This window comes from Rhinatrema bivittatum, chromosome 4, assembly GCF_901001135.1.
Source record: "Rhinatrema bivittatum chromosome 4, aRhiBiv1.1, whole genome shotgun sequence".
Taxonomy (NCBI): Eukaryota; Metazoa; Chordata; class Amphibia; order Gymnophiona; family Rhinatrematidae; genus Rhinatrema; species Rhinatrema bivittatum.
In genome coordinates, this window is record NC_042618.1 from 408,606,803 (window position 1) to 408,625,984 (window position 19,182).

Below are 19,182 nucleotides of genomic sequence, written 5' to 3' on the forward strand. Positions count from 1 at the left end.
GGTTACGCCTTTTCTTATCATTTCCATTCTTTAGCCATTAGGGATCCTCTGTGTTTATCCCACGCTCTTTTGAATTCCACTACCATTCTTGCTTTTACTACTTCTTCTGGGAGGGCAATCCATGCATTTATCAACCTTTCCAAGAAGAAATATTTCCTGATGTTGTTCTTGAGTCTACTCCCTTGCTGGCCGATGCAATACAGTGCGCTCAGGCTAGCGCACAGGTTAATCTGTGGTTGGACGCGTGACCATAAACTCTTATGCAATAAGGGGATTAGCGCTTCCAAAACATCTGTTCAAACCAGTGCATAATAATAGCATTCATTACATATAAATGCCAAGTTGATGAGGCTATTAGCTATTATCCCCCCCCCCCCCAGAGCTGGTGTTAAGTTTTGAAAAGCCCCAAAAGTTAACAGAAAAGCAGAAAATACTACTTTTCTGTAGTTCCTCTTACTTAATATCATGGCAAGCCAAAAAAAGGAATAACCTAAAAAAAAATAAATTTTAAGTATCTTGTCAGCGGTCAGGTTAGGAAAACAGACGCTCAATTAATGAGCATCTGTTTTCCTAACCCATGACTGTGCACAAGTTAGGAAAACAGATGCTCGTAAAATTGAGTGTATGTTTTCCAAACCTGCACCCAGCCATTTCTCCTGGGTGCCTGATTCCATGGCCGCCCAATTTATCCCTAGCGTCTCCTTTTTAGCATGGCGGCTCATTTGCCTATTGCATCAAGTGCCCAGGAGAGGTGATTGTGCATGCATTAAAAAAAAAAGCATGCCCAGTTTGGATACACGTTTTCAGCATGTTGGTATTGTATCAGTCTGTAGGAGTTTTATATTGTGTCCCCTAGTTCTGAAAGCTTTCTTTCCATTTGAAAAGATTTGATTCTTGCATATCATTAATTCCTTTCAGGAATTAAAAAATCTATATCATATCTCCCCTGTGCCTCCTCTCCTCCAGGGTATACATATTTAGGTCCTTCAGTCTCATTTCATAAGTCTTCCAGTGCAGACCCCATACTAATGTGGTCACCGTTCTCTGGACTGCTTTCATCCTATCTCTGTCCTTTTTGAGATACAGGCTCCAGAACTGAACATAGTACTCCAGTTTTCTAAATTTCCCAAATAATTTTTATTTATTTAAGAAGGCTTTACGAGTTTTTTTGTAGCAAATTCTTCAATTACAATTTAAATTTTTATTTATACATGCTAGAAATAGATATATTTAGCTTTTTTTTAAATTTTGCCCAACAAAAGTAGAACCCTTGAACATTGTAGGCCCTAGCCAAATGGCCATGCTGGCACCCCCTCTCTCCTGGAGTCACAGTGCTTTTTTAAACTTAGTTTTGAAATTAGCATTGTTATAGTAATAAATTATACATTAAGGGGCGGATTTTAAATGCCCTGCACGCGTAAATCCAGCCGGATTTACGCGCGCAGAGCCCTTGCGCGCCGGCGCGCCTATTTTGCTTAGGCTGCCGGCGCGCGCAGAGCCCTGGGACTCGCGTAAGTCCCGGGGCTTCGTAAAAGGGGCGGGGAGGGGTCAGGGAGGGGGCGTGTTGGGGGCATTCCCGAAATGACGCGGCGTTTTGGGGGCGGGCCTGGGGGCGTGGCCCAATGGCGCGCACAGATTTACATCTGCTTTTAGCAGGCGTAAATCTGCCAACAAAGGTAAGGTGGGGTTTAGATAGGGCTGGGGGGGTGGGTTAGGTAGGGGAAGGTGGGGGGAGGTGGGGGGAGGGAACAGGCAGCGCGCGCTGGGCTCGGCGCGCGCAGGTTGCACAAATGTGCACCCCCTTGTGCGCGCCGACCCCGGATTTTATAAGCTACGTGCGTATCTTATAAAATCCAGCGTACTTTTGTTCGCGCCTGGTGCGCGAACAAAAGTACGCGATCGCGCAAATTTTTAAAATCTACCCCTATATGGTTTATGTGAATAGTCTATGTAAAAGAATAACAATTATAGAAGTTGAGGGCAGAGTCGCATGGCTCCCCCAACCAGAAAGGCATTCCACTGCCCTTTGATCTCAGCCCTGGTTCTAATTGAACTGGAAGCCCAAAGGAATGCGAGGTTGCTGTTGGTAAAAATAAATAAATAAACACATTGTTGTAAACATAAGTATTTACTATATCAGGAAAAGTAGAATAGTCATTCTCAATCTGGGGTTCATAAAACCATCACAGGGTTTCTTCCAGAAGGAATGCAACTAAAGTACAGCTACTAAGAAAAGCAGTAGGCCTCACCTCACCACTGAGGAGCTCCGCTCTAAAGCTACTTCTGCTTGATCTCATGCGGAGGATGGGAAGAACACGGCCTTATGGAGCCCAAACCTGCATGGAGAGGAGAAAGGGAAGAATGCAGCTGATCACCACCAGTGGGAGCCTAAACCCAAAGCAAAGTGGAGGCAGGGAAGAATGGCACTGATTACCTCTGTGAGGTGCTCAACCTGGTGCTAAGAAGAGAGAAAGAATGCTCCTGCCAGCACTTTCAGTGGCTGCCACATGACCAGAGAAGGAAGAGGAGAAAAACAGGATGATAACCCTGAAGGGCATTTCCAGTCACTGTTGCATGTGCCCTGCCTACTCCGCTGGACTGACAGTGAGGGAGAAAAAGTGAATTGAGTGAGTGGTATAGCCATGGAGGCAGTGGTGTAGGAAAGAAGGAAGGGGCCTTGAGGGGGCCGGCACATGGAGGGAGGAGCATTGCAGGGGAAGGTACTATGGGGAGAGGGCAGGAGGGAGATCACTGGGAAGGAGGCATAGGTGGGAAGGAAGATCACAAGAAGAAAGGCTCTTGGGAAGGTGGCAGGAAGGTTCCATGGAGTGGGAGGGCAGAGAGCGAGAGGGAGAAAAGAGTGAAAAAGGGAGAGTGCTTGGGAAGAGGCTAATAGAGGGCAGAGGGCAGGAAGGAGAGATGACCACCAGGGATTAAGGGGATGGAGGGAGAAATAATTTTCAGGGATCATGGGGAAGGGAAGAAGAAAAGAAACTGATATAGGGAAGGAGAGATGATACTAGTTAAACAAAGAAACAAATCACATTAAATGAAAAGATGGCATTAAATTTCTCTCTCACCCATGCAAAAAGATGCAATTGACCCTCCCCCCCAGGTGTTGTATTGACCGGGGGGGGGGAGGGGGGGAGATTGTCAGCTGCATAAAAAACATCCCTCTTATTTTCTTGATAGAGAAGCATGGGTCTATAGATCATGGCTACTCTAGCATTTCTCATGCTGGCTTTTATATTATCTATTTTTTGACCATATATGGGTCACTCTTCAACTAAAAGACCAAACCCAGGCAGAATCACAGAGACACTCTGCAGATGCTCCTCTACCAATGCCACAGAGAACCACTATGCACAAATATTTCTATACTACGTGGCTATCTTTCTCTTGTGCGGGATCTCAGAACCCATGTGTCTGAATACCCTTGCTAGTCAGGGGGAAAATCTGTTTGCTTCTTAGGACTGTTTTTCAATACATTTCTCTCATAAATCCCCTTCCTAGTCATAGTTCTATAATTTAGGAGTTTGAATTCTCTGATTTTTTAAAGTGATATTTCCTACAAAATTACCAGCAGATGTTCAGGGGGCTGTGATATGCAAATCCCCTGCCTGAATCTATGACTCATCTATTCAATGGTCAGTTAAACTCCCTAGGAATGTGCCATAAAATGTTATTCTTCCTGCACAGTGCTCAGGGCCGGAGAGAGCAGGAATTAGGCCCGTGCTAGCTAAGAAAAGTAGGCCCCTTTGTAAGGTTCTGATGTGATGCTTAATAAGAGAAATCATTTTCTACATTTCTCAAATAATTTTTATTTATTTAAGAAGGCTTTACAAGCTCTTTTGTAGCAAATTCTTCAATTACAATTGAAATTTTTATTTATACATGTTAGAAATAGATATATTTAGCTTTATTTTTTTTAATTTTGCCCAACAAAAGTAGGCCCCTTGAACATTGGAGGCCCTAGCCAAATGGCCATGCTGGCACCCCCTCTCTCCTGGAGTGCCTTTATCATGCTGGTCATGCCTCTCTCTATACAGCTGTTACAGGTTTATTGTGTGAGTGTGCTAAGGCACAAGACCAGTATCCCCCAGGCTCCTGTCTGATGAGATTTGCTATCCCAAGACACATAACGCCATACTCACCCACCGAGTCAATACAATTGAAGGTTCCAGGAATAGGTTTATTATCTGCCCTGTTAGGCTTCAGAAAGCAATGCAGCAGAGTTAATACATAGATGTATCAAAAGCAATTATAATAAATCATTACAATACTTTTCCTTTACTGTGCCCAGGAAAAGATCACAGCTCTGTCAGTTCTGGAAGTTTGGGACTCTCTCTCTCAGTCTGTTAATCATATTCTGTTCATCTGCACATCTAAAAGCATGTTTGGAGATATGCATGCAATCTCTCAAAATAAAGACCAGAGGGAGAAACAGCTTTTATTTTCTTGTGACGTTAACTCCCTCACCATAGAGCCTGAAAATCTGTTGTTCACGTCTCTTTTCCACACTTGTTTTACAATCACATCATCTAGGATCAGTGTGAGAACACTGATGCCCACAATTTGAAATCATCCTTAGGAAAGCTTGTCAGACTTAGCCTACGCAATCATATTATGGCAGTCTAGCATCCTTCTAGCTTTAGCCACTGCCTTGTCACATTGCTTCACTGCCTTCAGGTCATCAGACATTATCAACCCGAGATCTCTTTCCCAGTCTGTGGAAGACATTCTTTTGCCACATCACATAGAGCTCCTTTGGATTTCGGCAAACCAGATACATAACTCTGTACTTCTTGCCTTTGAATCCCAGTTATTTTATTTTATTTTATTTTATTTAAAAACTTTTCTATACCGTCGTTAATTATCCATCACAACGGTTTACAAAAAAGCACATATAGGGTTAAAAGTTGATTGGTATAGATAACATATTATAGGTGTGCCATTAGGGAACGGTAACAGTTTTTTAATATCAAAGCTATATGTTGAGTTTGCTTATATTTTGGTTGGAATAAAAAACTTCTTAACAGTTCCTATATAAAGTTAACGTTCTAATATGTAATAGGAGATAGGAGAAAGAAATTTTACTAAAGTTGAATGCTTGGTGCTTACTTACATATGTGCTTATTTGTTCTCTTCGTTCTGCTTATAAAAGGCTTCAAGCCTTCGACCACTCCTTAAGCTTTCTTAGATCACTGTTGTGAGTTCAGAGCTGGGGAAGGGTGATGGACACCACCTATAGGGTGGCAGAGGATGGCATGATAGGCTAGAGCCGGATTTGGGCAGTCCATTGAGGCTGGAGCAAGAGATGATGTGCAGGCAGGGCTGAAGCTCAGGAATGGAATGCAGGCTGGAGCTCAGGAACGGACTGAAGCTATGTGATGGTAAGGGGGAACTGGAACACAGGATCAGACTGGAGGTATGTGGAAGTAATGGTGAACTCAGGAACAGACTGGAACACAGGACTGAGACAGGACAAGGACAAGGACGACAGACCATAAAACAAAGCCCGAAGGCAGCATAGACAAGAAGGTCCTGAGGGGCAAGGCAGAGAGGAGCCTAGAGTCAGGAGAGACCTAGCGAGGTTTCAGGGTTAGGCCAGAGGTCAGGGAGATAGAGAGAGGCCTCAAAATCAAGAAGAGACCTAGGGATACCTCAGGCTAGGCCAGAGATCAGGGAGACAGAGAGAAGCCTAGAATCAGGAAGAGATCTAGGGAGGCCTCAGGCTCAGCCAGAGGTCAAGGATGCAGAGAGAGGCCTAGAGTTAGGAAGAGGCTAAGGAAGCCTCAGGGCTAGGCCTGAACATAGCAGAAGGCCAGGAGGCTACAGGACAAGGCTAGACGAGGCAAAGCAAAACAGGAGTCTGAAGGCCCAGAGGCCACGAGGCTAAACAAAGAAAGGCCTGGAAAGACCACAAGACAGGAGTGGCTAGAGCAAGGAGCTGAACAGAGCTCTATGCCAAAGCAATGAGGATGAGGCTAGGCAGGGTTAAACAGAACTAGGGTCTGGGCGTGGTGCAGGCAGGAAAGAAGCTTGGCCAGCCAGAGGAGTGAGCTTGTGGAGGTCCCCTGGTGGCACAGAGACTGTAGGACTGGCTGTAGCAAGAAACCAGGGACGTGCTGCAGAGTGCAGTCCAGAGCCAGGCTCAACGGAGTCCTCTGGTAGAGGGAAGGCCACACAGCAGCTGAAAGCATAACAATCACTTTTATTCTCTCTGCTCCTTCAGAAGTGTCCACTCAGTTGCAGATCTTAATGTCATCTACAAAAAGGCAAACTGCCTTCTAATCCCTCCACAATATTGATCACAAAGATATTGAACAGAACTGACTCCAAAACTGATACTTGAGGCACTCCACTTATCACTTTTCTCTCCTCGGAGTAGATTCCATTTACTACTACTCGCTGTCATCTGTCAGTCAACCAATTTGTTATTCATTCCTCTACCTTGGGACCCACTCCCAGGCTTTTCATTTTGTTAATGAGCCTCCTATGAGGGTCAGTGTCAAAAGCTTTGCTGAAATCCAAATAAATCACATCAAGTGCTCATCTTTTATCTAATTCTAATTACCCAATTTAAAAAAATCAGAATCATTTGACATGACCTTCCTCTGGTAAAAACATGCTGCCTCATGTAGCTAGTTGACTATCCTTTCCTTCAGCAGCATCTCCATTAATTTTCCCACCACCAAGATAAGACTAACCCGCCTTCAGTTTCCAGCCTCTTCTTTGCTCCCATTATTTGAAGCGGGACCACCACTGCCCTTCTTCCCTCTTGTGGCATTATGCCTGTTTCCAGGGATCTATGAATAATCTTTCAGCTTACCTGCCAGCACCTCTCTGACTCCTTTAAAATCTGGGGATGTGTCTCTTCAGGCCCCCAGGCCCTTGTCCAGTTTCAGTTTTTCTAGTTCCACCCAATCTCTTCTGTAAATGGGGTTGTATCTACCCCACTCCTATTTCTACTCTTGCCAGCCAGCAAAAATCCTCCTCAGGGTCTTTAAGGAACACCGAATTGAAGCATTTGTTTAATATTTCTGCTTTTATCTCATCGTTCTCCAGCCAATGACCTATGACTCCTTTCAGTCTTATGGGGCCATCTCTGGTCTCTTTTTCTCTGATATATCTAAAACATGTTTTGTCATCTCACTACTTCTTTGGCAATCCTTTTTTTCCACTCAGGCTTTTGCTGTCCTTATTTCTTTCCTCATCTCTTTACCAGATATTCTTCCCTGTTTTCCCCTTTTTGAGTTCCTTTGTACTTTTTGAATTCTGATCTTTTCGCCTTTATTTTTTTCAGCAACCTCTTTGGAGAACCGTTATCAGTTTCCATTTCTTCTTGTTTGTGTTTAGTTTTCTTATGTAAAGATTTGTTTCCTTTACAACAGCAGCTTTTAATTTGGCCCACTGTTTCACTTCACCCAATTTCACCCAGTTTTCGAGCTCCTCTTCATGGTACCTCGCCATTTTTACAAAACCTATATTTTTGAAATCCAGAACTTCTTCATGCAACTTCTGTCTTAGCTGCTATATCCCATCATACCATCTGACGATTACTGGCACTCGAGGGAACCTGCCCAGACATTAGAGATATTATCTCCATATGTAGGCAACAGGATCAGTATCACTCCTCCCCCGGAGGGTTCCATCACCATTTGTCTATGCAGAACACCTTGAAAGGCATCCACAATCTCTCTACTTCGTCCAGATTCTGCAGGAGGGATACTCCAAGACACATCTGCAGCTTAACATCTCCAACAAGCAACACCTCTCTTCCTTCCTACCTTTTGGATGTTTTCAGCCAGATCTCTGTCCAGTTCTTCTGTCTGATTTGGAGGCCTATAGACCACACCAGCATAAATGGAAGTACCATCATCTTTATTTAAGATAGACCACAGCACTTCCTCCTTTCCCCTCACACACTGCATTTCACTTACTAGCATATTGTTTGTTTACCTTAAAAGCTACTCTCCCATCCCCCTCTTTTTCAGCCCTCTCTATTCTTTCATAACAGGTTACAGCTTGGGATGGTTGTATCCCCTTCATGAGACTCACTGAACTACATCTCTGTAATAGTGTAACACTGATTGGAAGAGCAGCTCCTTTGTGCTGTGGTGCAGTTGACATTGCCTAGTGGGCAAAACCACCGAGCCCACCACAACAGCTGGCAGAGAAGCCCTTAGGTGGGATCAGCTGGAGCTTCACCTATACCAGCCACCTCCCCCACAGGTTGAGCCCTTGAGTTCTGGCAGCCAGCAGGTCTTAGGTGGGTCCCTAGGGCTATCCAGGAGAACAGAGAGTCCAAGTCCAGGCAAAGGATCAGGGTAGGCAGCAGACATGAGAGGCAAACCAGTGGTCACAGCAGGCAGTAGAAACAAGAGGCAAGCCACTGGTTAGGACAGGCAGCAGAGCAGGGTCAGAACCAGGAACAAGACAAAGCAAGAACAGGAGAGTAACTAGCACCACAAGGCACACCAGGAGAGCCATTGCCAAGGCACTGGCTGGTTGTGAAGGACTTCCTTATATATTCCTGGAGGATGTGATGTCATCAGCCAGCGCCACAGGAAGTCTCAGCTAGGGACCTGTAAAGAAAGTCCAGAGCTGCAGGAAGCTCTATTCTGAGTCTTTGGAACAGTGTGCTCTTGGAGGCTATGGCAGAGTTGCTTTGGGTCATAGGTGAGGGGTGTAAAAAATAGCAATAGTATCCAAGTCTGCCTCCACCATTTGGGCCTGCAGACCTTGAACTTTGTTTCTGAGACTATGAGCTTTTGTGCACATAGCTTTCTAGAGCTTTCTAGTTTTTCTCTCTCAACTTGCTACTGTTCCTAGGTACCTTTTCTTCTATTATGCTTAAAATTGTACCCATTTTCTTTTTTTCTGCACTCTTTTTGCATTTGTATGGGTTAGGGGCTGACATTCCAATTCCATTGACTTCCTTCTACCACCCCCATCCTCTAGTCTAAATGCCTGAAGTCATATGTTCTGATTTTCTCTCTTAGAATCCTTTTTCCTGTCACAGAGAGATATAAACTATCTTTTCCTTATAGTAACTTATTATTCCATACACTGCCCCAGCCTCCAGTGTATCTAAATCCTTTTTCTTTGCACTGGGTTTTGTGCCATTTATTGAAGTTGTTTATATGGCTTAGCCTTTCGCTTTCCTTTCCATGAACAGTTAACAGTTCTGAAAAGGCAAAGGGGCAGATTTTCAAAGACCCGTGCGCGCCGGGCCTATTTTCAAAAGACCCGGAGGTGCGCATAAAGCCCCGGGACGCATGTAAGTCCCGGGGCTTGAAAAAGGGGTGGGGCATGGGCAGTCTGGGGGCGGGGTTAGCGGCTCCTAGCACAGCGGCCATTTGCTGCTGTGTCAGAGATCGTGTGCCAGCAATCGGCCGGCAAGCGCAAAAGGTAAAATAAAGATCAGGGGAGGGGTTAGAATAGGGCTGGGGGGGAAAGGCTAGGGGAAGGGGTGGGAAGGTCAGGCTAGAGGGAAGGAAAGTTCCCTCTCAGGCCGCTCCGATTTCTATTATGCTTAAAATTGTACCCATTTCGGAGTGGCCTGGGAGGGAACGGAGGAAGCCAGCGCGGCTCTGTGCACCCCCTTGCGTGCGCAAGCCCTGGATTTTATAACATGTGCGCGCGCATGTTTTAAAATCAGGCGTATATGTTTAAAATCTACCCCAATGTTTTTTGCTGAATGCCCAAGCTGTTCCCCCAAAGTCTGGAAATCTCTGAACTGCTTGGATGCTGTTTCTAGCAAGGTCATTGGTCCCCATATGGATGATAACATAGATTTTATAGTCCTTACTTTCTTCTTTAATTGCACTGCCAATCTGGTTTGCATTTCCGCCAGCGGAGGATCCTGGAAGGCGTTTAACTATCGTGTGTCCCTCAAAATAAGTCCCCACCAAGTTAGTGCCTCAAATGATGGAGTCTCCCAGCAGAAAGTGCTTTCTGTTAGGATGTTTGATAGTATTTTGTAGTTTTTTGTGTGCATTGGATGTCTTTCGTTTCAGATACTACTTCAGTTTCTTTTGCCTCGTGTAATGTGTTAAAATAATTAGTATCTCTCGTGCATCTTCTTTCTGCTCCTGACATTCATCAGAGCACTCCTTCAGCACTGCTTGACACTATCACCTGCAATGCATCATGCGACTTTAATCTACTGAAAACCAAGATGGTCATCAATCTCCAGGTCTCTTTTCAGGCTTAATTCAAAAAGGACTTTTTCCCATTTGTACCTATGGAAACAAAAATCTTTATTGAATAAGGTACTTAAATGTAGTTGTCTTATTGTCAAACTGAGAATGAAAAGATTACCTAAATCAGAGGATAAAGAGTTTTATGCACTACAGTTTGCGGGACCTAGTCTTTAACAGTGTTGTGTCTGTGCAGGGACAGATCACAGTTTCCTAACTCATCTGTTTGAATCTGGCAATGCAGCAAATCTGGGAGTTAAAATCGCAGACCTGGGCAGTGCATGCTGGACGGTGAGCTTATCCTTTCCCTTCTTTCTCTCTGTCTCTTTCCGCTCTTACACATTCACACTTACTCCTTCCTGATGAAAATGTCTGTGATTACCGTACTCTAAACAGAAAAAAATACTATGGCTTGGGAGAAAGATAGTGTTCAACCTAAAACCAGCATGTATCCCACTAATAATCTTTTCTGAGTTGCATCCAATATTTAGTGTGGTGGGTGTCGATTTGAGTGTGTTGGGGCTGTATTTAACATGTTTCTGTTTCTAGGGAGCTTACATTAAATTGCCATCAAATTGCTATGCAACTTCTTCACTTTTCTTGCAGTTGTCTCATAACAGACTCTTTCTCTGTTCCCAGAATTTGGCTGCAGGAAATAAGATCACATTTTAAAGCAAAAGGTTGAACAACCTGTTTTGTACTCAAGTCATTTCCTTGTCAAATCATTGACCTCTTTATTTTTCTTGCGTATATAAATTTCTCCGCTCAATAAGCATGTTTTTTTATCCAGTTTTGAAGGGGGGAAATCTCCCTATGGGTCTCTGTCCTTGCTTTACAAGTATGGTATTAACCTTGTCCTTGTGACTCTTTCAGTACAAGCCCTTTTCAGAGGAGATCCAGACGCAGCAGTACCGAGCTCTAGAGGTTCTGCTGGGCTCAGGTTACAGTACCCCAGCAGACATCTGGAGCACAGCATGCGTGGTGGGTAGATCATGACTAGTATTTGCTTCTCCTTGTCAGTGCAACTATGAGAGGATAATGTAAGTTGCGTATGGGATAATGTCTGTAATCTTCTAAAGCTTTGGGAGATGGGATAGAGAGCAAATCAGAAGTACTGCTACTGAGTGAGATGGGTGGTAGAAGGCAGTTTAGGCACACAGAGGGTCTGATATGTAGTACCAGCATGAATTTAGGTAGTGGGGAAGAGAAAGGGAGTACAGGGATATTGAAAGTGGTAAGGGGGTACAAGATGAAGGAAGGAGGTGGTGAGCAATGCTGGTTAGAAATGGAACTGAGAGCAGTAATTGGTAAGGGTGGAGAAGACAGAAGCTAGTAGTGGTGTTTGTATGTAAGGTTATTTGGTACAGATCCAGCAAAACCCATACTCTTTTTATAACCTCAAAAGATTACTGTGCTGTTCAAAACTTTTCTAAACAATTTCTTCTTAATCTTTGCTGAATAATCTAAACTTACAGATAATATTGTTAATAACATGTAGAAATAGACAATGATATACACAAAACAAGTGCTGGTTATGGATGAAAGGGACTTGATGTGAGGACCAATCCCTTTCCTTCACTCCTGATTTCCCTGAAATTTACAAGCCAAATGAGCTGTCTACCAGTGTTAATTACAGATAGAGTATGGAGGATAGCTGACAGGCACTTACTTGGATGTAATGAAATTGTTGTTGATAGGCAGTAAAACACATCTGTTTTAATTGGGTGTTGTCATGGGGAATAACATGCAATTTGTTCCTCCAGGCCTTTGAAATAGCGACCGCATCCTACCTATTTGAGCCTCATGCTGGAAAATGTTTCTCCAGAAATGATGGTATGAATTCTGTCTTCCCAGTCCAGTAACTTAATTCTCAGAAGATCATGAAATCCAGGCATCTCATCATTTGTCTTCCTGCCTTTTCTTTCATCTACTCATTTCTTCTTTCTACCATTCCCCCTTTCCCCACTTCTCTCTAGATCACATAGGCTGTATAATTGAACTCCTTGGACAAATTCCCATGAAAATTGCTTTCTCTGGAAAACATTCACCTGCATTCTTCCACAGGCAAGGTGAGGGCCAGGAGTTCAGCCTTCAGATCATTTCACTAACTGTACAATTCATGTCCCTTCATAAGGGACATGAATTGTTTCCCAGTGAGGATGAGACGTGGGGAGAGGATTGTTTCCCAGTGAGGATGAGACGTGGGGAGAACTCTGAGATCCTTGGCTATGGGGACAATGAGAAAGATTCAAAATAGCCTAGAGAGGCAACTAGGAACAATTTTTTTGATAGACCACAATTCAAAATAGTTATACAGTAATACATGTGTTTTAATAAACTTTACTGCAGAGAACTGAGGCCCAACATATGATTTTACTATTATGCCAAGGAAATCTGTGCATAACATGCATGGCAACTTGTGGATAGTTTCCTGATGTTATCATGGATAGGATATGTAGTAGCTGAAAGAAGCAGCCAGATTCTCTGCTGAGTCAAAGCTGTGATACTTTTCTGAAGCATATATCTTGTTTACAGGCTTCCTTCTACGGATCCCCTATCTCCATCCCTGTGGGCTGTATGACACTTTAGTTGGGCGACACAAGTGGCAGAAGAATGAGGCTGAACAGTTCACCAGTTTCCTCCTGCCAATGTTGGAATATACACCAGACAAACGGGCAACAGCTGAAAAGTGCCTTCAGCATCCTTGGCTGAGCTCTTAGCAAGCACTCCAGCTCGGCTGACTCATTTTATTGTGCTAGATGTAACATTCTACTAAGTCACTGAATAGCTCACTCACAAGTTTACCCTGCCAATAGTAACCATATTATGGTTCTAACTCTGGTCACTTAGGAAAAAAGGACCGAACTATCAAGCAACACTCATGGACCTTTCCTTTCCTGTATAGTATCTTTTCCATAACATGATCTCTTGGTTGTCATTACAGTGTAAAGGCACAAAGAGAAATACTGCCTTAGGAACAAGAGCAATAAATTGAATAGTGTGAGAATTATAATCTTCGTATTAGACACTCACCTCATGCAAAATCTTTAAAAGGTATAAGACCTGCCTTTTTATCCTTACTGCTATGCAATCCTTGTGGCAGGTCTCAAGGGATGGGTAGCTGAGTGGCTCAAAGGTATTTATATACAGATTCAAAACTGGGTTCCTGAATTACACTTGGCTAATAAGTAGTCCAGATCTTAAATAATGCTAAAGTGGAGTCTGCATATAGAAGTTTACAGTTTACAGTTTACAGTTCGGAAACTTTGTTAGCCTTTAAGTTGTGTTCTTTAGGACTTTCAGCACACAGACCTGCATTTATACATATTTTGCCTTTCCCATATGAACTCTCTGACCTTAGACTGCATTCAGAGCTTCTATTAGCAACAAATCTGAGATGTGCCCCATATGGAAAATGAATCATTTTATGAATAAAGGTGCAGGAAACCAGAGCCATAGTGTTAAAATATTTTTCTAAAGAGCATAAAGATACATTTTTTTTAACTCACACAACCACTCTGCTGAGGGCTGGCTACTATGTAACTGCCAAAATACAGAAAAGTCGGAGAAAGGGAAATTGCACTCCAGCAATTCAATATCCACACATCCAAGGAGATGCAAGAAATTCAATAAGGTCCAATTCAATTCATAAAGTTCAATAGTTGTGTTTTTAATTTTTCAAAACCTGCAACTCCATTGCTCATCTGTCAAACTACAGTTCTCAATGAGGTTCCCCCGACACGGACCCTGTGTTTCGCCGAACAGGCTGCGTCGGGAAGGATAACAATTTCAGTAACTAAAAATAAAATAAAAATAACTTCAATTTATTATACAAACAAGGACCAAGAAAATGGGACTAAACCGTAGCGTATTTTGCCGATAAACATACCTTGTAAGTGACAGTTCAGTCTAACATTTCATACAGCAAGGAGAGCGGGCGGCTGAGACAGAGGCAACCATTTAAAGCTCTGAAAAAATGGCGCGAAAATTCAAACCAATGGGAAAGCTCCAAATCATCGCTGTTCCAGCCAATCCAAGGTAAGGAAGGTATAATGAGATGCAGAACCAAAAATACAGGTAACAGGCAGTCAGAATGAAAGTATGAACATTTAAACAAAGTATTGCTGCTCTATTTCAGTGTTTAAACCTTTAGGGACCAGGCAGTCTAATTTCTAAATCCATTTTTGCTCTCTGCGTATCAGCATCTCTGAAAAGTTGCCACCCCGAATCGGGGGAGGCAACGCATCGATCACAAAAAATTTTAGATCAGATTCAGAGTGAGCACAGGACAGCCGATGGGATACCAGGAGTGCTGATTCACGACCATTTCTAATGCTGGAACGATGTTCTATGATCCAAATATGAAGCGAAAGAATAGTTTTGCCTACATATATTTTTGGGCATGAGCATAGGATTACATAAATCACCCCTTGTCGGGGGACCTCATTGAGAACTGTAGTTTGACATATGAGCAATGGAGTTGCCAGTTTTGAAAAATTAAAAACACAGCTATTGAACTTTATGAATTGAATTGGACCTTACTGAATTTCTTGCATCTCCTTGGATGTGTGGATACTATGCAACTAACTGCCACATTTTTCCTTCAGCTCTTACAATTAATTTACATTTCAGGAGAAGAGGGAGGGGAATTCTGTAATGTCCAGTTTAACATAAAAGCATGTTCTTTTCACAATAGCTTATAAGTAATTGGCCTGCTCACTCTCAGCTTACCACTCCAATTTGGAGTTTTCCCGTTTTCAAAAAATATACAAAACTCTCCATAAATTAAAAGTGCAAAAGTGTTTTTCCTTTGGAAAACTTGGAATTATTATGAAGAGTATCTATTTGATTTAAAAAGCAAATATATTTCCACCTTTAGATGCATGTAATTTTTCTTTTCTTATTTAATGACAGCTTTATGTTCATCTACCCCAGAGTGGGAACATGAGAATATAAGAAATGTCATGCTAGGTCAGACCAAGGTCTATCAAGCTCAGCATATTTTCTCTGACAGTGACCAGTCAGGTTACAAATACCCAGCAGAACCCAAAAAGTATATAACTAGTTATTCCTAATGTTATGGACTTTTCCTCCAGGAACTTGTCCAAATCTCTTTTAAGCCCTTCTTATGCTAGCTGCCTTGACCATTTATTTAGATTTATATTCTGCTTTTATGCACTTTTTCAGTGCTTCAAAGTGGATTACATTCAGGTACTGTAGGTATTTCCCTATCCCCAGAGGGCTTATAATCTAAGTTTGTACCTGAGGCAATAGAGGGTAAAGTGACTTGCCCAAGGTTATAAGGAGCAACAGCAGGACTCAAACCCTGGTCTCATGGTTCATAGCCCCCTGCTCTAACCACTAGGCTACTCCTCCACTCCTATTTGCTAAAAAAAAAAAAAAAAAAAAAAAAAAAAACAAAAACAGATTCCACAGCTTGAATGTGTGTTGAGTGAAAAAGTACTTTCTATGATCTGTTTTAAATCTGCGGGTGGTTAGTTTCATGGAGGTACCCTTGTTTAGGTTTTTGAAAGGGTAAATAACACACCATTATTTGTAATCTCTTTATTCTATTTTTAAAATAACAGAGACCTTGCTTCAAGAATGCATAACATATGTTCTATGCAATCTAAAAAGGAAACAAATATATTCCACATACAGTTGCTATTTAGTCCACATCCAGGGGGAGAGAACAATATTGACAATTATATAAAAGAAGAGCAGACACATTCCTGTTTATTGACATGTGAAATTCCACTTTTATCATGAATGGCTTCAAAGCGGATTACAATAAATTTAAAGCAGGTTACAATAGTATTGATTGAGGATCTATATAGTTAAAGACAGATTTATAGTTAGGTTTCTTTGTTGTAGTAGAAATAGGAATACTTCTGTGGTAACTAGGTTATTGGATAGGAATGCTCTGTGAATCCTTGGTTAAAAAGTAGGAGCACTGACAATTCAGTGGGAGCACTGAGAGGAGAGGATCACCTTGCTGGTGGCTGAAAGGAATCAGTAAGTTTTGCTTGGGAAATTTTTTTTAAAGTATTGGGGAGAAGTAAACTATTGGAGTATATTATTTAGTGTGTTTGTGCTTTTAATAGTCAGTAAGGCAACTAATAAGCAGAAGTTAGTGTGTTTATTTTAGTCAGTAAGGCAACTAATAAGCAGAAGTTAGTGGGGATTTAGGTAGGGCTGGGGGGTGGGTTAGATAGGGGAAGGGAGGGGAAGGTGGGGGGACGCAGAGGGAACGGAGGCAGGCTGTGCGGCTCGGCGTGCGCAGGCTGCCGATTTTGCGCAGCCTTGCACGCGCTGACCCCAGATTTTATAAGATACGTGCAGCTACATGCGTATCTTATAAAATCCGGTGTACTTTTGTTGGCGCCGGTTGCACGAACAAAAGTACGCGCGCACGTACTTTTTTAAGATCTACCTCATAGTGAATACACATACATTTAAAGGACACTAATTAGACACATTCTTACTCCCATAGCAACCTAAAACTTAACTAGGAACTGAACAAATTTGAGATGAAGGCAGCAGTCCAGCAGCAAGAGGGGGGCCTTCCAGTCTTTTGTATCGAGTGTCACATGTATGATTTTTTACCCGCTGGTGAGAAGTTGTACGTGTGCATCTGTTGCAAAGAGCTCTTGCTGTCAGAGAATGAGTCTGATCTCTGGAGGCTAGAGTGGCAGACCTGAAGGAGCTGAGGCAGACAGAGAGGTATATAGATGAGACCTTCAGGGACATAGTAGCCAAGTCTCAACTTCAGACTGGCAGCCCTAGTGCTGCCGTGGAGGAAAAAGGTCTCATGATCGGAGAGCATCAACCTGGTGCAGCAGGAAAGGATCCTGTAGCAAGGACCTGCTCTCCAGGTGGTGCATTGTCCTTTTGCACTGAGGATGTGTCTCCAAGGGCTACTGCCCAGGAGGGAAGGGCTACGTCAGCCGTCATAGTTGGTGATTTGATTATTAGGAGTGTAGACAGCTGGGTGGCTGGTGGGCATGAGGATTGCCTGGTAACATGCCTACCTGGTGCGAAGGTGGCGGACCTCACACGTCACCTAGATAGGATTTTAGACAGTGCTGGGGAGGAGCCGGCTGTCATGGTACATGTGGGCACCAACAACATAGAAAAATGTGGGAGGGAGGTTCTGGAAGTCAAATTTAGGCTCTTAGGTAGAAAGCTTAAATCCAGAACCTCCAGGGTAGCATTCTCTGAAATGTTCCCTTTTCCACGCGCAGGTCCCCAGAGGCAGGCAGAGCTCTGGAGTCTCAATGCATGGATGAGACGATGATGTTAGGGAGAGGGATTCAGTTTTGTAAGGAACTGGGGAACCTTTTGGGGAAGGGGGAGTCTTTTGCGAAGGGATGGGCTCCACCTTAACCAGGGTGGAGCCAGACTGCTGGCACTAACCTTTAAAAAGGAGATAAAGCAACTTTTACAAACAAAGGGGAACAAAGGGAAAAGCCGACAGTCGCTCAGCAGCACATGGTATGGAGGGAGGTATCTTCAAAGGATACTAATGCTGCATTAGAATTAGGGCATCCCGACAGTGAGGTTCCAATAATAAGAAAAGTAGTCCAAGTGCCTGTAACTAAAAACTCACCTGAGCTAAAAAAGTTCTAATTTATCCCTATCAATTAAAAAGCAGAATGAAAATACAAACAAAAAACACACTTTGAAATTTTTGTATGCTAATGCCAGAAGTCTAAAAAGTAAAATGGGAGAATTAGAATATATAGCAGTGAATGATGACATAGACCTAATTGGCATCTCAGAGACATGGTGGAAGGAGGATAACCAATGGGACAGTGTTATACCGGGGTACAAATTATGTCGCCATGACAGAGAGGAGCATCCAGGAGGTGGTGTAGTGCTTTATTTCCAGGATGGCATAGAGTCCAATAGGATAACATCCTGCATGAGACTAAATGCACAATCGAATCTTTATGGATAGAAATCCCTTGTGTGTTGGGGAAGAGTATAGTGATAGGAGTATACTACCATCCACCTGGCCAAGATGGTGAGACAGACAGCTAAATGCTAAGATAAATTAAAGAAGCTAACCAAATTGATAGTGCAATAATAATGGGATATTTCAATTACCAAATAACCAAAAATGTGGAACCCAAAATAACAATTCAATTAATGGCCTATGAAGGTGTCAGCAAGCCTTGACGTTATATGTCACTTTCAAGTAGACACTAACCGGTCTTATCTATCATCCACCTTCATCATTACTTTAATGCAACAAAATATTTTTTCTTTTTTCTCTTTTTTCTTTTTTCATTAAATTAAAACAGTCCTCCATTCATGTAAGCAGAAATGACTCTTTCATACACTGGCCGGTGTTTCGCTGGGTAAACTTCCTCAGGGGCATATAGAAATGATTCTAACAAGAGCCACATATCTAAAATAAATGAAAAGAGAGGTTGCACATTTAGAATATGAATGAAAAGGTAGAGGACACCATGGCTACCTTCTTAGACGGGACCAGACGTCTCAACCATCTTGTAAAGGAAACAAATGGAGGAACCCGAACCGAGGCTAGCGTCCCTTTAAATACGCCATTTTGTAATGACGTCAGCCCTCATTGATAAAATGATACATCAGCCAAAAGGTAATCTGTCAATGGTAATAGAAACAGAAATTAGCCCAAAAAAACATGTAAATCTAGCTCGCTGTTCAATCCTGAAGGGTGAACGGTTTTTAGGCGATAAATCCAGCCCACTGCATAATGTACCTGATTGTAACTTACCTTGAGCTATCAATGAAAAAGCATGAGCTAAATTAAGAATGGGCAGTCTTCAAAATGCCTATTTATGCAGGCAAAAAGCATTTTACTTGTGGAAGTTGGCTTTCAAAATTGCCCTCAAAACGATTTGCATAGTTTTGAATGCTTCATTAATTAGCTGGCAGACATGCACACTGAAGTAAATAAACCGTGGGTAAGGTTGCAACTACTACTTACGAA

The 19,182-nt window shown here is 42.7% G+C and overlaps 1 protein-coding gene across 3 annotated transcripts in view; it reads left to right on the forward strand.

Moving 5' to 3' along the window:
- LOC115091158 (SRSF protein kinase 1-like) overlaps positions 1 to 13,805 on the forward strand; it is a 33,125-nt gene extending 19,320 nt beyond the window's left edge. The window contains exons 8-12 of one of the 3 annotated variants that reach the window (XM_029601118.1): positions 10,450 to 10,496; positions 11,079 to 11,186; positions 11,969 to 12,038; positions 12,182 to 12,274; positions 12,741 to 13,805. In XM_029601118.1, the coding sequence (XP_029456978.1) occupies positions 10,450 to 10,496; positions 11,079 to 11,186; positions 11,969 to 12,038; positions 12,182 to 12,274; positions 12,741 to 12,925 (503 nt within the window). In that variant the 3' untranslated portion in view covers positions 12,926 to 13,805. Of the gene's footprint in view, positions 1 to 10,401; positions 10,497 to 11,078; positions 11,187 to 11,968; positions 12,039 to 12,181; positions 12,275 to 12,740 lie in introns of all 3 variants that reach the window. The other 2 variants (XM_029601116.1, XM_029601119.1) reach the window with 2 other exon arrangements.
- The last annotated feature ends 5,377 nt before the right edge of the window (positions 13,806 to 19,182 follow it).